Below are 20015 nucleotides of genomic sequence, written 5' to 3'. Positions count from 1 at the left end.
GAAACAACAGAAACTTTGATGGTCGTTCGCTTTTCTCATGTAGTCCAGTTGTTGTGCAGTCATCCTAATGTAGCATTCATGACTTTGCTGCTCACAAATAAAGCATTCAAGGCTATTGCCAGCAGTACTCTCGTTCCTTTACAGACAAGGGAGAAGACAAAAGGGGAGGGAGGCCACACTTCTCTGAGGGAGGATATTTCTAGAGCTGACCCATTTAAACAGCCCAGAGAAGCTGCAAAGCACAGGTGCATCTGCATTGGTTAGAACCAGAATGTGTAATTACATACATTAAAAATGCTGTTTATTCACAAACTGAAGCAAGTGTCAAAGCTGATTTTGCACACGTCATTTGATAGGCTTACTAAGCAGGATTTGAATAGAAACAGTTTGAGACACCGGGCTCAAATAACAAGTAATAGATTCAGTACAAAATGCATACAGCAAATGTCCTCAGTCATTCTTTTATGAGGGAAAAAAGAAAAGAAAATGTGGTGTCAGTTTAGGATTTGAATGCGTTATTCAGCACTCAAATGGGAAACAGTGGCTGATGATTATACGTAATCTACAGCCTCGCACAATTAGTGCAACCCAGTACTACTTTGCATTGTACTGATGTGGGGTAGAGGGTGAATGACATCCATATTTAGAAGGTCCTCATTGATTCTTCCTAACAGAGGCACAAAAGATTTGTTGTCTGTCCTGTCTTGAATAGCTGGACCTTAATGACAGTTCTGCATCATAAAACCGCCTGCTGACCTTAATCACCATTTGGAAATCTCTTGAAACTCTGAGCTAACAGTTTGCATTCGGTTTCTGCAGGTTGCATGAAAATCTCTGAGTCAGGTTATCAGGCGCTTTTGCATGGAAACACGCTGTTTCTATGCAAGGCCTGAATGTGTTTTCCCTTAAAAAAACACACACACACATGACTTGGATGATTTCTTAGCCAAAATGGCAGATGATGAAGGATGAGTGAGGAGTGTGCTATGAAGATTTAATTAAGTCTCACCATGGGATGTCTTAGTGTGACTCCAGAGGCAAGGACAGAGGAGTTTGTGTTTGCTCAGTGCAACTGTGAATAACATCTACACTATTCTTACTTTGACCTACATGTACTGAGAGGAGGATCTGAGAATATGCCCACATGAGTGCAGGTCTTTCATCACGTCTTATTTTTACCAGGAGGCTGCCAGAGGGGTCTCCTTATGGCGAACCTTATTTTAACTTTAAACTGTCAATCTCTGCTGGAGATAATCTGGGATGTAAGAGGCATCCGCGTCGCATCTCTCTACCAAATGTACAGTCGACATAAAGCTGCGCTGCCAAATCCCGGCTGTGGTGCATTTGCAGATTGTTGCAGGGTTACAAGCACATTTTCACCTCAGTTTATCTTAAAATTGTGACATAGATTTTGATCGTCTCTGTGGAAGACTCCCAACAGCACTTTTCTTCATTCCCTTTGAAATGAATTCAGTCTCTTTTGCTCCTACTCAGTGTGCGTTACCATGGATACTGCTCCCAAATGGTTTGGCTTGTACATGAATTTGTTTATAAGTGTTACTTATAAACAAATTGTGGATTGTTCTTTTTCTGTGCAGCCGGGGTAAACATAGTTTCCTAATTAAGCACAGGACAAGTGCACGTAATTCCATTGTTATTACTGTATTCTCTTCTGTGGGACTAAACTAATAATTTGCTGTTTGCTTCAGGGAGTGATCAGGAAATTACTTAATTTTTGCAACTTCTGTAACGTGAAGCATGAGCTACCCGCCGACACCAAGTGCCTGCGGCAGTTCTTCTTCTCTCTGCGATCTTCTGCATATGATTTAATCTGATTCACTTTGAATCAAAACTCTGTGGATTGTACAGCATCCTACTGATGCAAAGGAGCATCCAAACACCTCACATAGCTGCTTCTAAATCCTAATGGAGCATGCTGCCTGAGAGGCGAACACCCTGTATGGATTTGCACAACTGTAAATGATGTCTGGGGTAAGAAGGCTGAAGAGAGAGGACTGAGTGGTTTAATTTCTTGAGGACATAATCTGGGTTTTGGAATTAAGGGAAGACTGGAAGCATCTCCCAGTGAAGCTTCAGATTTATCACTGCCACACTTCACTCTCTGAATATAAGTCCACTGAATTAAAATCAGCTAGGGATGCCCCTACAGAAGTAAACAATAAATGTGAGGTTTAAAAATAAAATATCAAGTAAATAATGCATATATGAAAATATTGTAAGTAACTGAGGGATTATTCTTTTTATGTTCTTTTGTACATATATGGTTACAGACGCTTGTTGCCTTCATGCACTTTTATTTGGAGTTTCATTTATTTTCTTAAAAAAAGACAACACACGATAGACAAAAATCCACATTTTTTTTGCTGGTAGGGTTATTACTGATATATATTTTGTAATTTAGATATTGGGAAAATATCTTTAACATAAACTCTTTGGACCACAGTGTGAAAATCTGATAACATGACTGCCCTAATGATGATATTTCTGAAGGAACTGAAGTACTCACCACATTCAGTCACAAACAGACCCAACAGGTCTAATTCTGGCTCTGTAAAATATTCAGCACTGCAGTGGATGGTTAATATCCCTAGCGACCCTGGTGATTTCCCTGGGGTTTCTTCTTTTAACATGGCTGCCTTACCATGTCAGTCTAATGTGTTTTTCTTGTTTTGTCAGACATATAATTACAGGCCAGAAAAGAAGCTCAGTTCCTTTCTATTAGCCTGCCACGGTCGGAGCTGGAATTTGTAAGTGATGGGGTCTGACTGTGTGTGTGCACCTCCACATCTCTTATGTAATTTCCTCCAATGGGAACATGGAGATGAGAACTAAAAGTTTGCAGAGTCACTTAATCTTCCATAGAGTTAACTAGAGAGAGCTGCAGAGCTGAAGGGTGTTTACCGTATTGAAACAACCTTCAAGTATTGAAGCTTGTTTAAGCAGTCGAAGCAGAGTGAAGCAGTGATCTGCGGTGATGTAAGCCTGACGGATCCCTGTCAGAGAAGTCTCTAATCAACAGAAAGCCACTTATTTCCTCTCTGTTAGAGTCTACAAGGTGCCTAAGACACCTGCTATCACCAAGCTGACAGACACTTATGCATGGTAACCAACAGCTGACACAAACTGATGCCAGTGTACTCTGAGAGAGAGAGAGAGAGAGAGAGTGACTCACACATACTCGGATAGATCCCACTCTCAGGAATGCTGGATGCCACAATGTGAGATCCACTGTATTCTGAATCATATCTCGTACACGTGGTATCTCACAGATGGAGTCCCAGTTAGATGTGTGTTTTGTAACCAGTGAGCAGGCAGGAAAAGAGATAATAATAAGAAGAAAAGTGGTCATACTCCAGTGTGCTCAAGCAGAAAGCTGCTTCTCCTGTAACAAAATGAGATCTGTCAGAGGTAAGTATTATTGCATTCTTCTGCCTGATCAGCACAGTTTGTCTGTAGTGATTTCTATCTGCTGTGAGAGTGCTTCAGTAAGCAGTTCTGCTGCGCCAGTCACATGCTTTGGGCTGGGGCTCAAAGCCAGCTGTCCCCATCATCAGTTCAGACAATGCAGAAGATGTGGCGACGTGAGACTTTGGGGCAGATGCGAGTAGCAGTGGGCGGGCTAAGAAAAGCGTGACTAATCCAATTCAATTCAATTTTATTTATACAGCGCCAAATCACAATAACAGTTGGCTCAAGACACTTTATATTGTTAGGTCAAACATTGAAACAACTCACTATGAACAAGCACTTTGAGGGGTCCCGAAAAGCGCTATATAAATGCAATCCATTATTATTATTATTATTATTACTTTGGCAACAGTGGGAAGGAAAAACTCCCTTTTAACAGGAAGAACACATAGGGGTGAGTGAAGAAGAAACACTCAGAGCATCATGGGAAGCCACCAGCAGACTAAGATTTATTCGAGTGTAACTAAGTGAGGATTCAGGGTAGGGCTGCTCAATTAATCGAATTTTAATCACGATTACGATCTGGGCTTTCAACGATCATTAAAAATGACTGAGCCGATTATTAGCCCCTCCCCCTCCGTGTTCGAAATCCAGCGCACCTCTCTGCATTTCGAACACGTGTCACAACAATTAAGAGCAGCGGTCCCCAACCCCCGGGCCTTGGACCGGTACTGGTCCGTGAGTCGTTTGGTACCGGGCCGCGAGAGTTGAGGCTCAGGTGTGAAATGTATGATTTTCAGGGTTATTTTGTTATCGTTTTGATTGTTAACTCGGTTCTCCTTGGTCTTTTCATGTGTGTTATGAATAAATCTTCTTTTTTTTTTCAGTACTGGTACTAGTTTTATTTTGTTGTATTTATCCGCGATACCTTAAAGGCCGGTCCGTGAAAATATTGTCGGGCATAAACCGGTCCGTGGCGCCAAAAAAGTTTGGAGACCGCTGATTAAGAGGACCCAAGGGAAGCTCGGAAAGCTAAGCAGAAGTTATTTGGAGAGGAGAGTGACTGCCATTGGTTGAAAAGAGAGGTAAAAAAAAAAAACTTCAGTGGTGCTGCACACTATTTTATATTACTTTTTAAAGTCATTATTCAATACATTGTTATTGTTAACCCTTTAAAGCCGGTCAGAGCAGCATGCTCTGTTTTGTGTAACTATTTTAAAATCCCTGTAGAACCTGAACCGCGTAAGCTAGCGCAATAATTTTTTTTGCATATGAAACCAGAGGAGTTGTACTTACATCTTATGCCATCAGCTTGTCCTCGGTCACGGTTTCCTTCCACATAAAGCTTTGCAAAAATTGCATAAAAAGCGCTTGCAGGAACAAAAACATAATATTCCAGAAACATGCTTTGCTGATCCGATCAGCTGTTCGTAACACTTCCCACAGTGAAACAGACGTCAGCACGAACTATCCGGTTGTTCAGTGATGACGCGACGAATCCTACTTCCGGGTCTAAGGTAGTCTGCGTTTAATATGGCTTTTGTGTTGTTAACATGTTTAATGTTATGTATTTTCTTCTATTTGATCTCAAAAAGCTCCTAAAAAAGTCAGTGATCACTGTTGACCTCCCTCGGCTTTTATTACCGCTAATCATTTATTTAAGCTCAGTTTTTAAAACCTTAGGATGTAACTACAGCCCAGCCCATGCAGCAGTATATGAATGACTAACCTCGTATTATGGATGGATTATCTCAGTTGTTCTCCTGGCTGAAGTTTGGTCCTTTTACAGCATCCTGCCATGCGATTACATTTGTTCCTGACCACCGAGAACACTCACGGTAACTTTTATCGAGTGGAAAAAAAGTTAGCTTGTTTATATTATGCTAACGTAGCTGTGTCGCTAGCGGTCACGTAGCACATCATTATATACCAGCTAGCCCAACTTCAGTAACCCTACAAACGTCACTGCTGTTTAGTTTTCTGTCTTCATTTATGCTGGAAGTGATAACAGAGCTGTACGTTTTAATTTGTTTCCAAAACCCCGCAGTCAGGACATGCTATATTGTATTTAGATAGAAGCTAGCGAGCTAACTCCCTGCTAACTTCTAACTCCGTTAAATGTCATAAATTCCGTTTTCATGGATGCCTGGATGTTAAACTCAATTGTTACACCTGGTAGAGCAGAACGCTGATCATTTTATTAAAGATGAAAGACTTTAGACAGTTTTTCAACTCTCAGTAATGCCATAGTGATCGTTTCATATATGGACCTGCACCAGAGTTTAGACCCAGACACGGCTAGTGACGTCAGACTGAACAACCATATTGCATGTCCGCCATTTCCTGCCAGAAACCGGAAGTGACATCATTTTCGCGGAAAATGTAGTTTTTTACTTGTAGGCCTTATACCAGTGTTTTTATAAGTCATGTTTGACTTTTCTGAATAATTTCTGGGATGCTTAGAACTCGAATTGCACTGCTGGAAATAGGTTATTTTGATGCACATGCTGTTTTCTTTGCAAATTTGCATCATAGGATTGTTTTTTCGTTTTTCCTGCAGTGTATATAAAAATTGCTGTATCTCCAAAATAAAACTATGAAGACACTCAAAATAAATTTCCTGTTGTTGTAAACTATTTTTTGAAACTTTTTTGTATTTAAAGTTTTGAGGGATAAACCTCTTAAATTTCTCCAAGTAGAAATATATGTAAAAAAAAACCCCAAAAAGGTTTTCAATTTTTTTGTAGTTTATTGCACTTTTTTGCAATTAATGTAGTTACTATGGACTCAATGCATACATATTATTAAAATATGGGCTATAACAGTTGTATAGCAACTTGAAATGCTCCCACAAATGGCACTACAACATGTAAAAAAAATAATATAAGCTCTGGCGGACTTGGTTCTATAGTAGGTCTTAAAGGGTTAAATAAATATCGTCAAATAATCGAGATCTCAATTTCAGTGAAAATAATCGTGATTATCATTTTTGCCATAATCGAGCAGCCCTAATTCAGGGTCACCTGATCCATGGTGTGTTTCATGGTGTGATCAGTCCTTCTTAATGATTAACACCTTGAAAACCAAGGACATGGTTATTGATTTCAGGAAGTCATCCCCTCATCCTGCGCTTACAGTGGTAAATGGTGCAGCCATCGAAATGGTGGATAGTTACAAGTATTTGGGAGTTGTTCTTGATAAGACCCTGTCCTTTGAGTCACATCTTGCTGCTACAGTGAAAAAGGCCCAACAAAGACTATACTTTTTAAGGAGGTTGAGAGGTTTTAATGTTTCATCTGAAATGATGACTCTCTTTTATAAAAGTTTTATTGAATCTGTTTTAACTTTCTGTATCATTGCTTGGTACGGTAGTATGTCCATGGATAATAAGACCAGACTTAACAATCTGGTTAAAGTGGCGAGCAAGATTTCAGGGAGGTCTCAGGTCCAGCTTGTGGACTTTTATAACAGGCAGGTGCTGAGGAAGGCAACCTCTGTCCTGTTGTGTTCAGATCATCCTCTCTTTAACGATTTTCAACTGCTTCCATCAGGTCGTCGTTATAAAATGACTGCAGTGAAGACGAAGCGACACAAATTGTCGTTTGTACCTAGTGCTATTATCTTAATTAACAACACTAAATTGTAAGTGTTGTTGCCATTGCACATTGCACTTTTTTCGATGGAAAATCTAGGTTGTTTTATCAGGCTTATATTATATTATAGTATTTTTTTTAATGAGTGTACGTGATGTGTTGGTTGTATGTTTGTTGTTTGTTTTGACATACTGCGAATCAATTTCCCGTCAGGGACAATAAAGTTACCATTGACCATTGACCAGCCCTCATTATACGATTTATCAAAAAGGAAAGTTTTAAGTCTAATATTAAAAGCAGAGCGGATGCCTGCAACAGCAAAGATCTAAAATCAATAGGGGACATTTGACTGAATCAAGGCATTGCCAAGAAACTTCAGATAATAAAGGAGAAACTAGGCTGCAATAATTTTTAATTAGAGGATTTGTGACTTTATAGAAATGCGGTTTTTCACATCCACAGGGTTGACATTTGCAGAATAAGGCCGGTCAAATGCTATTACCTGATGCCACCCTGTACCATACATTCTAACGGACTGAATACCTGAAAGCTGTCTGAAAATGTCACCTTGGGGTTTAAAAAATTACAGGGGACGTTTTTCCACTATTTTCCCTAAACAACAAGGCGATTAAGAAAGAAATAAAAAAGTCAGTTGTCCCAATTACAGGACTATTTTTTCTCTACCTCATGACCATCAATATGAGAGGAGCAACAGAAGTTACGTCAAGAACCACGGGAAATCCAAGTTGATCTTAAACTACGTCTGAAAACTGTACAAATGTAGCTGTCATCTCTGCTTTCCCTCCACGATGAGCATCAGTGACTGCAGAGCGCAGAAACCCCCGGAAATGCCCCTGCAAAGGCCTTTAAGGGACTCAGATACACAGCGACACCGCGGTGCTGCTCCGAGGCTCGAACTGCCACATGCCCCCAGCTCCCTCAGCACCACCCCTCCCTTCCTCACAAAAACACGCACAACCACGCCCCCAGAGGCACGCGCACAAGCGCAGGCTCAGACACGCCACCTCCTCCATCACTGGCAAACGCACATACACACAGAAGCATCGCGGGGTGAAGCGCACAACATGTGAAATGGGCATGAAGGACAGGTGTCGGGCTCCGGCAGGCGCACAGCAGGTGCAGCGGGGCTAACGCCGTACCCACACGGAGAGCAAGGCTGCCGCTTCGCCATGTCCACCGCATGCCATGTACTCACTGGCGAGACGGTAAGAAGGCCCGTCGTTTACTCTCGAAACATTTACCGCAACAAACTTGTTCGAACTCCCCCTCTTTAGCCTTCTCCGTGGGCTCCGTCCTGATTTGAACCCCGTGGCTGCTTCAGTATTTATGTTTTATTTCTTTTTAATGATGTCATTCCGGACTCAAAGGCGTTAGGTCAGCCACAAAGGATGGAGGGCCGTCCGTGCCGCACCAAAATAAAAAGATTTGCCCGAGTGTATCAGAGCAAATGTTTGGTAAGGCTTCGAGGCTCAATGCGTCTTGCTTTGGGTTTGGGCGCGGGAGGTTTCAGGAAAATCTGCAGCACGATTGTGATAGAAAAGGAAAGAATGCAGTCTTTAAAGTTGCTTTTTGTTACTCTTTAATATGGCAAACAAATGGATTTGATCTCAGATTAATTCTGGACTGCATACAGAACATTTAGCTTTATATAAGAAACGTAAAGCCTAATACCATGCAGTACAGCCTTTGGCTCTATGAATAGGCTGTTATGTAAAATTACTGTTACATCCTTTAAAATCAAGTAGCACAGGTCGATCTGCTCACACGCATGTTTGCATCGATTATCAGTTGATGTTTTTTTCTCCTCAGGCTGAGATTTTGCTCTCAGTGTGCAACTGCAGGAGCATTTAATGGATTCTTTGCTGTGTGCCGTAGCCATGGAGACAGTATGTGGCATGTGGTTTTTCTACTTGTGCTAAAGTGGAGTCTCTCTATTAAGGAGAAAGCTTAGTCCGTGAAGACAGAGGAAGGAATTTGTGGATTCACTGAGTCAAGATGTCCTGTCCCATCCTCTTTCCTCCTGGATCAGTGCGATTTGGAAGCAATATTCTGGTTAACAGATGTGTCAGCGAGAGACCTAAAGTTACTGTCAACCTTCAAAATTATATGCAGCACAATTTCTTTTTAAATTTTCTTTTGCATCTCCTGTGCAGTTGAATGCTCTAGCATTACTTTGGGGATCAGTTTTGTAAGGCTGTTTTACCAATATCGGGAAACGACATAATTTGATGAGCACTGTTCATCCATATCCATTAAAGGATTAAAGCTGTGTCCTTGTTTGAGTCAAATTTGGGCATTGGAATGCTCACTAAATGTTAATAATAATGATAATAACAGTGCTATAATAATAAAACTAGAGCTCAACAAGGCCTTAGTTTTTGCAAGCCCCTCCTTAAAAGTATTTATTTAGATTTTTAAGGATAGAAAGATTGGAAGCTAGGTTCAACATTTTTTCCTATTTAGTGGCACTAAATAGGAAAAAATCATTTCTAGATTTATCATTAATAGGACATTGGTAATTTATTTGTAATAAATTAAAACAAGAGCTAGTCTGACAATCGCAGTTGTGTTACACTGACATTCAGCATTCAAGACAGTGGTCCCAGTCATGCCGGAAGAGATCGCGTGGTACTATCTAACCCGCTATGTAAAGAAGAACAAAGCTTTTCTCAACATTACAAAACATGTTTTACTGTTATAGTAGTCACACTAGGTGCAGTAGTTTTTACTACAAATGGCTTCATATGGTCAAACATAATGAAATATTTAACTAAACCCCTAAATGTCTGTGATTGGTTGTTGTTGTCTGTTAACCACTGGATTTTCCTGTCTGTAAATCTGAGAAACCCTATTTTAATTAGTATATATAACTATAGCTATTCCTGCATATTAAAAGTAGAAAAATATTCATATTTGTGCTTTACAATGTGACAATGAACGCAACAAACCATGAAAATCAGTGAATAGCGGTGTATGCGTTCGCTTGTGTGTGTCGGGGTTTGTTGTGAACAGACGTGATATTTAGGTGTGTTGTGGAGACATGACAGAGATGGCTGGTCAGGCCTCTCTCGTCATGATGAACAGATGGTAACTCAGGGTTGGCTTGTGGGTGAGTGCCAACAAGAAAGCCCGTGTGTGTGTGTGACACATAAAAACCCATTGTTGGAACATTTTGTCCATAATACTCTCCAGAGGCCTTAAAAAAACCCCCAAATAAACAAAAACAACAAAATGTTTTGGTTGTTCTTTAATCAGAGATTCGTCAAAGTTGTCTGTTATTTATTGGAAAATATTCAGAGCAGCTTTCTTTACATAGTTATGCTAACGTAATACTTGCTACAGAAAGGCGACATAAGCATGTACATTGCTGTATTTCATTTATATTTCAGTAATCTTAGTAATCAGTGAGCTTTAAGTTGTGGCTGTTGGCCTGAAATTTTCTAATTGGGTTAGTCTTTTAAGCTTATGTTACATTTATATCTACTCACCCTTACACATATTGGAAGTAGTTCCTTATAGGGCTGTGCGATATGACCAAAATCTCATATCCCAATATAAGACATCTATCGTCCGATAACGATATAAATCACAAAAATTAAAAATTTTCTGTAAACTCTGTGAATCTCGGGCAGCTCGACTTGCGTGAAGTGTTGCGGGGGAAAGCCTGTTCTAACGTTTGAGTCTAAGGTTTATTTTTTAGCACCTGACGGCTCTTTTTTTTTCTTCTCATCCGTAAACACTCTGCATACTCTTTCACGTGGTTCAGTTTATTTTGAAAAGTCTCAACAGGATCTTGAGCTTTATTGTGAAAGGTTTATGTGGAAAATAAACAAGCGGACACGTGATGGTGTTACCGTCGTTGTCGTAAAACAGGCGCTTGTCCGTCCGTAGTGTGGTTATATTAAAAATAAGAGAAAGAGAGAACTTTAAGAAATTAATATAGCCACTACAGTGACCATCAAAACCGTGAAAAAATATTGCCGTAAACAGTTTATTTTGCGACACCACGAAACAAACGATAGCGTAAAATGAAACGATAGACGTTTTTATATCGTCATCCGATATATATCGTTATATCGAACAGCCCTAATTCCTTAGATTTACTTGGAAAATATATAAACATTTTATGTATTTAAAATATCTAAAATGCAGTATAGTAAGAAACTCAGTTTGCTAATTTAGCATTTTGTCCTTTACAATTAACATTTCAAAGGACATTTAATCTGGATTATCTTAATTTGCACAAATAAAACACATAAACAGACTTACCTTTTAAAATTATTGTTTACTTCAACTCGTTTGAAAATAAAAAAAAAACCATGAAGGACAAAGGGAGGGAATTCCTAGATTTATTTAAAAATGTATGTGAAGATTTCGTCAAGTAAAAATAAAACAGATTTTAAAGGAATTCTTCATTCTGGGAAAGGATTGTTTATTTCTCAGCTTAACAGACTGTCAAATAGACCAGACCACCACAGGGTTTATATTATAGATGTTATAGCTTCATTCATCTGTCAAACTGTAATTCAACATTAGTGCTGATAACACTCTCTCAGCATCTGCAGTCTGATGAGGGGCTGTGAGGGCAACAGCAGCCGCCAGACTGAGCTGGAGGTAGAGTTCTTAGCCAGCAGAGGATATAAGCCATACCAAAGTCTTCTCCAGAGTTTCTGACTGAAGACGATTTGCACGCATGGAGCCACCCATATATTTAAACTAAGAAAATCCCTTTAAGGCTTAAACAAACCTCGAGGTCTGTTTGGTGTGATTAAATTGCTTGTATTATGAATGCAACCCACTCATTCAGCAGGACCTTTTCGTTTAGTACCATGCTAGGAACCGCATCTGTCAGCTGTAGCTTGCATCTAAAGTTCATCTTTTTAATATTCATACAATGCCCTAAAAGAATGATATACAGTTAGATATACAGTAGTTCTTTTACCATGACTTGGACAACAACACCAAAACATTTTCTATGTATAGGAAACAAATAATATATTCTATAAAATGAAAAATACAACTACTAAGCTATTACAAATTACTGAAAATTATGATTATAATTCCAGTAGATGAACACATTTTAGATTTCGTAGCCTTTTAAAATGTCTGTGTAGGTTCAGTCCAGGTCATGGTAATCTAAGGCAGTGTTTTCCAACTACTGTGCTGTGGCACATAGGTATGCCGTGAGAAATGATTAGGTGGAAGATGGTGGAACATTACCTGGTTCCACCTGATTAGTACTCTAAGCGATCGGCGTAACGTGCAGAACAATTACATTCTCTTCCAATAGAGGGCAGTACAACTACCCTCTCTAATAATAGTCATGCTGTGAGATGACACAGCGCGTAATATTAATAGATAAATATTTGGAAAGAAAAAGTAGTCTATCTGACCTGCGTCCTGGAGAAAATTCCAACCCAGATGAAAGCCCTAGCATGAGTAGTGCTGGGGACAAACCAAGCCAATTCCTCTATACCTGGTGCGCAGGGAAAAATGATCAATCTGCTTTTTGTGACCTTGTTGTTTGGTGTAGTGCCGCGTGATTTCTCTAATGTGAAAAATGTGCCGTGGCTCCAAAAGGTTGGGAAACACTGATCTAAGGACCTTGGACTGGACTTCTTTAAGTTTCTTAAAGATGTTTCACCTCTCCTCCAAGAAGCTTCTTCAGTTCTAAGATCAAATGGGCGTTAAGGCGGGAAGGGATCTCAAAACTGGATTGTATGTGCCAGACAGTTGCTGTCTGCCACGACTCCCACGAGGGCTTAAATACCCGGGACTCTCCACCATTTAGTCTTAGAACTGAATAAGCTTCTCGGATGAGAGGTGAAAAGTTTTCGAGAAACTTAAAGGAGTCCAGTTACCTTTCTTTCCAAGCTCCTTAGGTTACCCTTCTAAATGTATAGTCATGTAAAAAATCAGTTTACATATAAAAGTGACTTGTAAACCTCTCCTCTGGACCGTTGACTGAGTTGAGTGGTCTGTTTTTAAACTGAACTAATTCCTAATTATTTCATGGAGGCCCAGAGATTGCAGGCTCTGACAGAAATTCACATATTTACAGCAATTTGGATTTTTTTTGTTTCTTGGACCAGTTTGCCGTTTTCTTGGCGAGATTGGAGCTACTGGCAGATTTTAAATGTTATGGCATTCAGCATCACTACTCCCAAGCCTTCAGAGCTAACGTCTACACATATGCAGTTACCACAGTTACACATCGGTATCTGAAGTTTTTTTTAATTTAAAACTTGAGATATTCAGCTGATTGCACTATTCATAAACTTGATGTTTTTTCCTCGTTTTTCTAAAAATACAAGCTCAATGAGGTTGGGACAAATAATAACAATTCTGAATTTTGGCTTTTTATAGTGATGGGGAGGAGGATGATTAGGGGTTATGGTTCACTCAAAAAATGATTCTTTACATTCATAAACATGAAGGAATTTGAGTAAGATGCAACTGAAAGATATCAAAGAAGATGAAATAGTTTATGAAAGAATTCCATTTATGGAAAAATATTACCAAAGTTGAAATTGTGGCTTTTCCATTTTTAGAAAAGATATAACATCTGTAAGTTACAACAAGATTTCTATATAAAATATAAAATACTACACCAAGTAAAGGTTTATATAGCTAATATTAGAGACCTGAAATGTAACTATTAAAGGGTTAATTCTTATATGCATCGCCAACAACCAAACTATGATTACAGAGTTTGTGAAGTTTATATATATATATGTATAATTAAAATTACAAAAAAGAATAATCTCATCTTTCACATTGATCTGTGATATTTGGATAAATCAAGGTTTTGAAAAGCAAACTATATGCATTATAAACATATATATAATATAATATATATATATAAGTTGAAACCCTTTGTGAGGTGTACTTGGGTTTATTCTGTGCCCAGTGTCATTTCTCACATCATCTGTAAAATCTGCCCTGAACTCATGCTCCTCAGCAGTTCTAATTTTGGCAGCATTATTAACATCAAGAGTCACGAGTTCATATCTACCCTTGATATGAGTAACGCAGAATTTTAGGAAGGTCAGCCCATTTCCAGTTAGTGGGCAGGATAACAAGGGGAAAGTGAGAATGCGCAATGTCTATTTTGGAAATAACAAAATGAGTGGGATGAAGGCAAATTAAAGTCTGAGGCAGATCTGAGTAGGTAGAAAAGTGACATCTTTGTAGTGCTCTCTAAACTGTTTGTTGTATTGACTATGCTTTAGTGTGTAAGAGGAACGACATAGATGGTTATATTTTAGTAAATTTATCCGTGGTCATCAGTGGATGTGGAAGCTGGATCGTAGTCTAACAATATCATTGTTGCAGGTGGTCAGAGCCTGCTCTGCTTCTGTTATATATTGCCCCTGGGACTGGTGAAATGTATTTGCATAGTGCATATTCTGAGGGATAATTCTGCTCTCAGAGACACTTGTTCAGTCTTAAAAAATAGGGCTTGTCCCTCAAAACTGCCTTCTTAATTAGCTGCAGCAGAAGGCAGCATGCTGCAAGCCTTTAATGGTAAAGTGGAGCCACTGTGGGGCAAGAAGGCATCACGTGCAGTAGGCCACAAGTGGGAGTGTAAGGCAGTTCACCTTCATTAGCCCTCAGTGAGATATTGGCATTTGATAACTACATTAACAGTATTAAATAAGAGCTTTGTAAACTACACTGCTGTTAGCTATGGGGTTGCTCCTCACTCCTGAAGCTCAGCATGTTGACCTTTACTTTTCCAACATGGTTTACACAGAAAGAGAGTGAAAATGTGCAAGTTGAGAATAAACAAACTTTCCGTTGTTAGAAGCTAGTGCATTACTTCCCAACTTCTCAGCTAGTTGAAGACCTACTATATCAAGCTAGCAGTTTGATGGTATGCCCTAGAATTATGATTATTCATTATTTTTGCATAGGTGGGAGCCTTTATTTACTTTTAGTCATATAGGCTCATTCTTTAGTCAAACACGTAGAGTACATAACATTTTAATGTCACCATAAAAGAAATAATAACAATTTAAAAAATACAACTCCACAATTAAAGCATTAAATAACCTAAATAATCTCCTCTTGTGACAAAGTTTGGAAGAATGGATCCAGATTTTGTGGACTGATTCTTCCTAACTTTGTGGCACCAATACAATATACTATACACTGTTTCTAGAACAGTACTGTAATATGTTGAAGACACTTAAAAAGTCTCAATTCATGAGTGGTCTGTTCACCACTCTTTAGAAAAATTCTCATCATTCTTGGCGTTGACACTGTCGGCACATTTGGTATAGCAGCAATGCTAACCGAAGTCAACCTTTGTTTTTCTAAATAGAGCCTGACTGAGGGATTTTTAAGACCAATTCTGATATTTGAGGATTTAAAAATCTGAAAGGAAATGTTTTTGTCCTTTCAGACCCACAAAACATCAACAGATTTCACTAGCATTTTTATGTGTAGTTATTTATAAGGTCTTACTAAGATAATATGACATTGCAGTTTAAAAATGACCTCGTTTTAATGTCACAGCAAGGCATGGATTAGTTGTTTACACTCTGCCCGACTCTGCTTGGATCAGCTGATTGTTGTTTTTGTGGTGTTCCAAACATGTTGCCATCAGGTAAGTTGCAGAGTGTCCTCTTGGAAGCAAATTATACAATATTAAAAGTCACAACATCTCTTCTTTAGTTTTTACATTTTCATTTATTTCCCATTATATGAGATCAGATGAGAAAAGGAAGCGGGTAGTGGGCAACTTTTGAGGTGGGCTGTAGGCTGTCCATCCAATCAGAAGTTAGAAACAGTTGTATTTTGTCATTGGCTAAAAAAGTTTGTTTTTTCTTTTTATAATAAACTTTTGATTGGTTTGGCAAAGCACACTTTTGGATGGGTTGAGACCAGCAACCGCCAACATGGGTGCGTAAGCCTTCCTATGGCAGAGAAAACAATAACGCTGATTATGCTCCATCTCTTTTCTTTCCCCAGGCTGTGTTGATCTTGAATCACACTGAATGGAGATCATTGAAGTTTCTTTAAGATGACTCGGACACATCCCCCTGATATACTGGCATCAACTCTGTATCAGGACATAAATCTAAATCCCATCACTGACCCCTCCATTTCTCTACACTCCAACCAGCAATGTGACTTGAAAATGATTGATAAATCAGAAATCATCAACAAAAGACACTGCCGTAGTTTTGACTTCATTGAGTCACTGGATGACCCACAGACCCTCTCTTCCTCGATGGAGTATCCTTACAAAAGGCCCGAGCATCAGACATTAAATAAAGATCTTGCGTGGAATGGATTGGATCAACCGGGACATCTTCGCTTTTCATCTCCAGATCTGTTTAACACCAGGCAGTTTCAGCAGCACAGCACCCAAGACAAAACCAGCAATCTTACGTGGTCAGATTCAAAAAAGAGATCCAGGTCTAAAAGTGCTCCCAGGATTAAGGCTACTCTCACTCCTGTACCCATTTCAGTGTCTCCCCCAGGGACCAGGAAGGGGAGGGATGCACCTCAGGCTGCATCAGATACCTTGAGGACTTCTGAAACAGTGCGAGATTCCTACTCATCAAACAGGCCTTTTTTGAATGAGGTGCATCCTATCAAACTGCAGCCTCATGCCCCCCTCTATGTATCAGACTGTTTTGAGGAGGACAAGTCAGATAAACCTGCTGTAACCCCTCATGTTAGGTGCCGTGTGGACATCAAGCCAGATGCTGCTGTACTGCAGCACACATCAAGGCAGGTTCCCAGTGTGCGTCCTGACCACCTTTGGCAGAGATACTCTCAGGCCAGTAGCAGCAGAGGTTTGTATGTGCCTCGACAGATGGTCTCCTCACCAACGCCTACTCCAAGTGAGTGCTATAGTGGAGATTTTAGACAGGGGTACCATTACACTACCAGTATGTCTCCTATCTCTTACCAGCATCTAGACATGCACAGAATGCCATCACCAACAGCACCATATCTGACTCAAGAACAAAGAGCTTACTCACATCCTAACATACCAACCAAGTTTTTCTATACCGAGGATGCAGTCCGTTATCCAGTGCATCCCTACTCTAGAGCTTACTTTCAGGATGATCGGTCCAGTCTAACCAGTCATGGTAGTACAGTGACCAGTCAGTACGATCCAAGGACTCGATGGGTTCACACCCTTCCTGTCAGGTCGTATTACGCAGACAACTTTCCTAGAGAGCCTGCACATTCTGTATACGGCAGGCCTTACTCCACAAGTGAGGCAAGTTCATACTTTTCTCAAACTCCACTGTCTAGATCTTACTATGGTGAGGACAACCGCTTCAATCCGTATCATATGAATAACTCAAGGTTTGTTTACTCCAAACCATTTAGCTCTCCTATGGAGCAGTACTTTTCATCAAGGCCATACCATACAGAGGGTCGTCGACGCCCTCGAATGTCTCAGGCCTTTTCAGATGACTGGTATCGCTCAAGCATATCTGGTTACTCTAATCAGTCCTCTCAGCACACGCCACCAAGAGTAAGACAAGACTCCAGCATACCCCCGTGGTTTCCCAATAGCTGTACAGAGACAAGTCGCCTTGGAGCAGAAATCAAAAACCATTCAAAGTCTTGGGACAATATTCTCTATCCACGTCATGACAGAGACCAGTCAGTGCCACGTGGACGAAGTTATGAAAATTTGTTTTACCAAGCAAGGAACGGCACATCCTCTGATGTTACATCTCAACCTGTCATTCTTAACCTATCAAGTTCACCGAGACGCTACGCTGCCCTGTCACTGTCTGAAAACTCTCTAGAGAGGGGTTCAAGCAATCCGTGGAAGAATAGCAAGAGTGGACATTGGTTTGTAACTCCAGAGATCACCATAACTGACAATGACCTATGTGCAGGCAACAGCCGGCGACGTGATGTCCACTCTGTTAGCTGGGATACACTGGATGATGAAAAAACACCATCTCCCAGAGAAGCTCATCCGAAGCAGCCATCTAATGCAACAGACATTACCAAAGATAGGAAACATAACAACTTCTCCCTGCAGCAGAGCCTAGAGCAGCTGGATGAACTCTTAGCTGATTTGGTCGTTGACTACAAACCACCAACTAGCAGAAAGTCCAGTGAAGACCTTTTAGACCAGCTAAAACAGCTAATCACTGAAGATGATGAGAAAGACAGGGGTTTGTCTGGGCACGAGAACTTAGGATGTCTGAACACCCAGCTCCCCTCCTCCAAATCCAGCCCCGACACCATCAAAGACCCCGATAGTGGGTGTGATGCTTTACAAAGAAGTGCAGAAGAGTGCTCTCCAGACCACAGCACTGATGAAGATGACACTATGGTGTGTGCTAATAAGAAATGCAGCCGGATTGAGAATATGTTCAACGCCTGCCTGTATTTCAAGTCTTGTCACAGTTGCTACACCTTCTACTGCTCACGAAATTGTCGCCGGGACGACTGGGAGATCCACAAAGAGACGTGCCTGTATGGTCGTGTCAGTAGTGTGTGTCGACACACTCTTAAGTTTTGCAGAGAGAATACAGAGATCCACAAAGCCTTCTCACGAGTTGCTAAAGCTGGCTATCTCTCCAGAGGCAGAGGCGTCCTCTTTCTGGGTTTTGCTAATCCAGAGACAGCTGACAACTTCCTGCAAGTTGGGCTTGAGAGCCTCCTCATGTCTCCCACATACTTATCTCTCAGAGAGCTGGATGGCTTCAAGGACAACCTAGGAGAGTACTGCAAGGAACTGCAGCAAGCAGGTCATGAGTATGACCCCAATGAATGTTTCCTTTTGAATGTATCCATCGCTGTTGGTGAACTAGTGCCTAACAGACCTTCGCCAAGGGTCCAAACACCAACAGTTCGAAAATATGCAAAGGTGTCCTTAGCCTCCTCAAGCCCTGACAAAAAGGTACTCAAGAAGGATAGCGAAATGGAAACGCTCATCCTCACTCCCCCTCCGGGCACACCAGACATTGACAAGGAGGGGGAGGAGGGAAGAAAAGCTCGAGAGGTCTGCTTTGTCAATATCCAGCGTGAGCTCAGGACCAGAGGAGTTTTCCTTCGCCATGAGTACCCCAAAATCTATAATCAGCTGTGTGAGTTTGTGGAAAGCAACAAAAGGTTTACTCCTACTACTATATACCCAATAGATAAGAGAACAGGGAAACAGTTTATGTGCATGATCATGGCAGCATCCGAGCCAAGAACATTAGACTGGGTGGGCACCCCCCATCTCTTGGATGATATCATATAGCATAGCACTAATTAGTAACGATAATGATGTCAGCTAAATGTATATACTGGAAATAAATTGTGTGATTTAGCAAACTAAATATTGATTTGGAAATAGATGTATATACAGTATGTGACCAGCCGCTCTCTCTCTCTCGCTCTCTCTCTCTATCATCTATCTATCTCTCACTTCTGTCTGTTGCCACAGATACACAAAACTCACACGCATAAACACACACACTTGTGACATGTTGTTTTTGGCTTGTTTTGATCCCGTTGCCCACAGAACAGTTAAACAGTTAATAGCCTGCATGTAGACTAGGCAAGCTCTCCAGTTATCCAGGTGTTTAAGATGTGAACATGTATGATTGTGCAGTCTCTGCAGACAATTTATGAAGCACACAGTATTTATTAAGTGCACATTTCATTGCCTACACATAATAGTGTGCAAAGCCAGGTTTCATATTGTAACAGTCATCCACTATTAATTTCTCCAACAAATGCTAAATCATATATTTATATCTTGTTACAGTGGTTGTAAGATTACAACTGTTGTTTATTAGTATTTAAGTATTATTTCCTTGATATGCTGTAGATGTGTGGGTTTTTAAAAAAAAATTATATTAGTCATTGTTTCATAGATAAAGGAGTACAATCAGACCGCCGGTTGTTTTCCCACTCCATTCACGATTTAGTTGGAACTTATTTCATCTTGTGAAAAGACTTGATGTCATTCTTGTATAAATTGCTTTGTTT

The 20015-nt window shown here is 40.2% G+C and overlaps 1 protein-coding gene across 1 annotated transcript; it reads left to right on the top strand.

Annotated features, from left to right (window-relative positions):
• The first annotated feature begins 16071 nt into the window (after window positions 1-16071).
• Window positions 16072-19281, top strand: unm_hu7912 (un-named hu7912). The gene has a single exon (XM_085368004.1). The coding sequence runs from the start codon at window positions 16072-16074 to the stop codon at window positions 19279-19281; it is 3210 nt and encodes a 1069-aa protein (XP_085224130.1).
• Window positions 19282-20015: the final 734 nt, after the last annotated feature.

This window comes from Diplotaxodon limnothrissa, linkage group LG12 (assembly GCF_057381915.1).
Source record: "Diplotaxodon limnothrissa isolate DT_005_m linkage group LG12, D_limnothrissa_male_GT1.1, whole genome shotgun sequence".
Lineage (NCBI taxonomy): Eukaryota > Metazoa > Chordata > Actinopteri > Cichliformes > Cichlidae > Diplotaxodon > Diplotaxodon limnothrissa.
The sequence above is the reverse complement of the archived record's forward strand: the minus strand, read 5'-3'. Positions and strand labels throughout refer to the sequence as shown.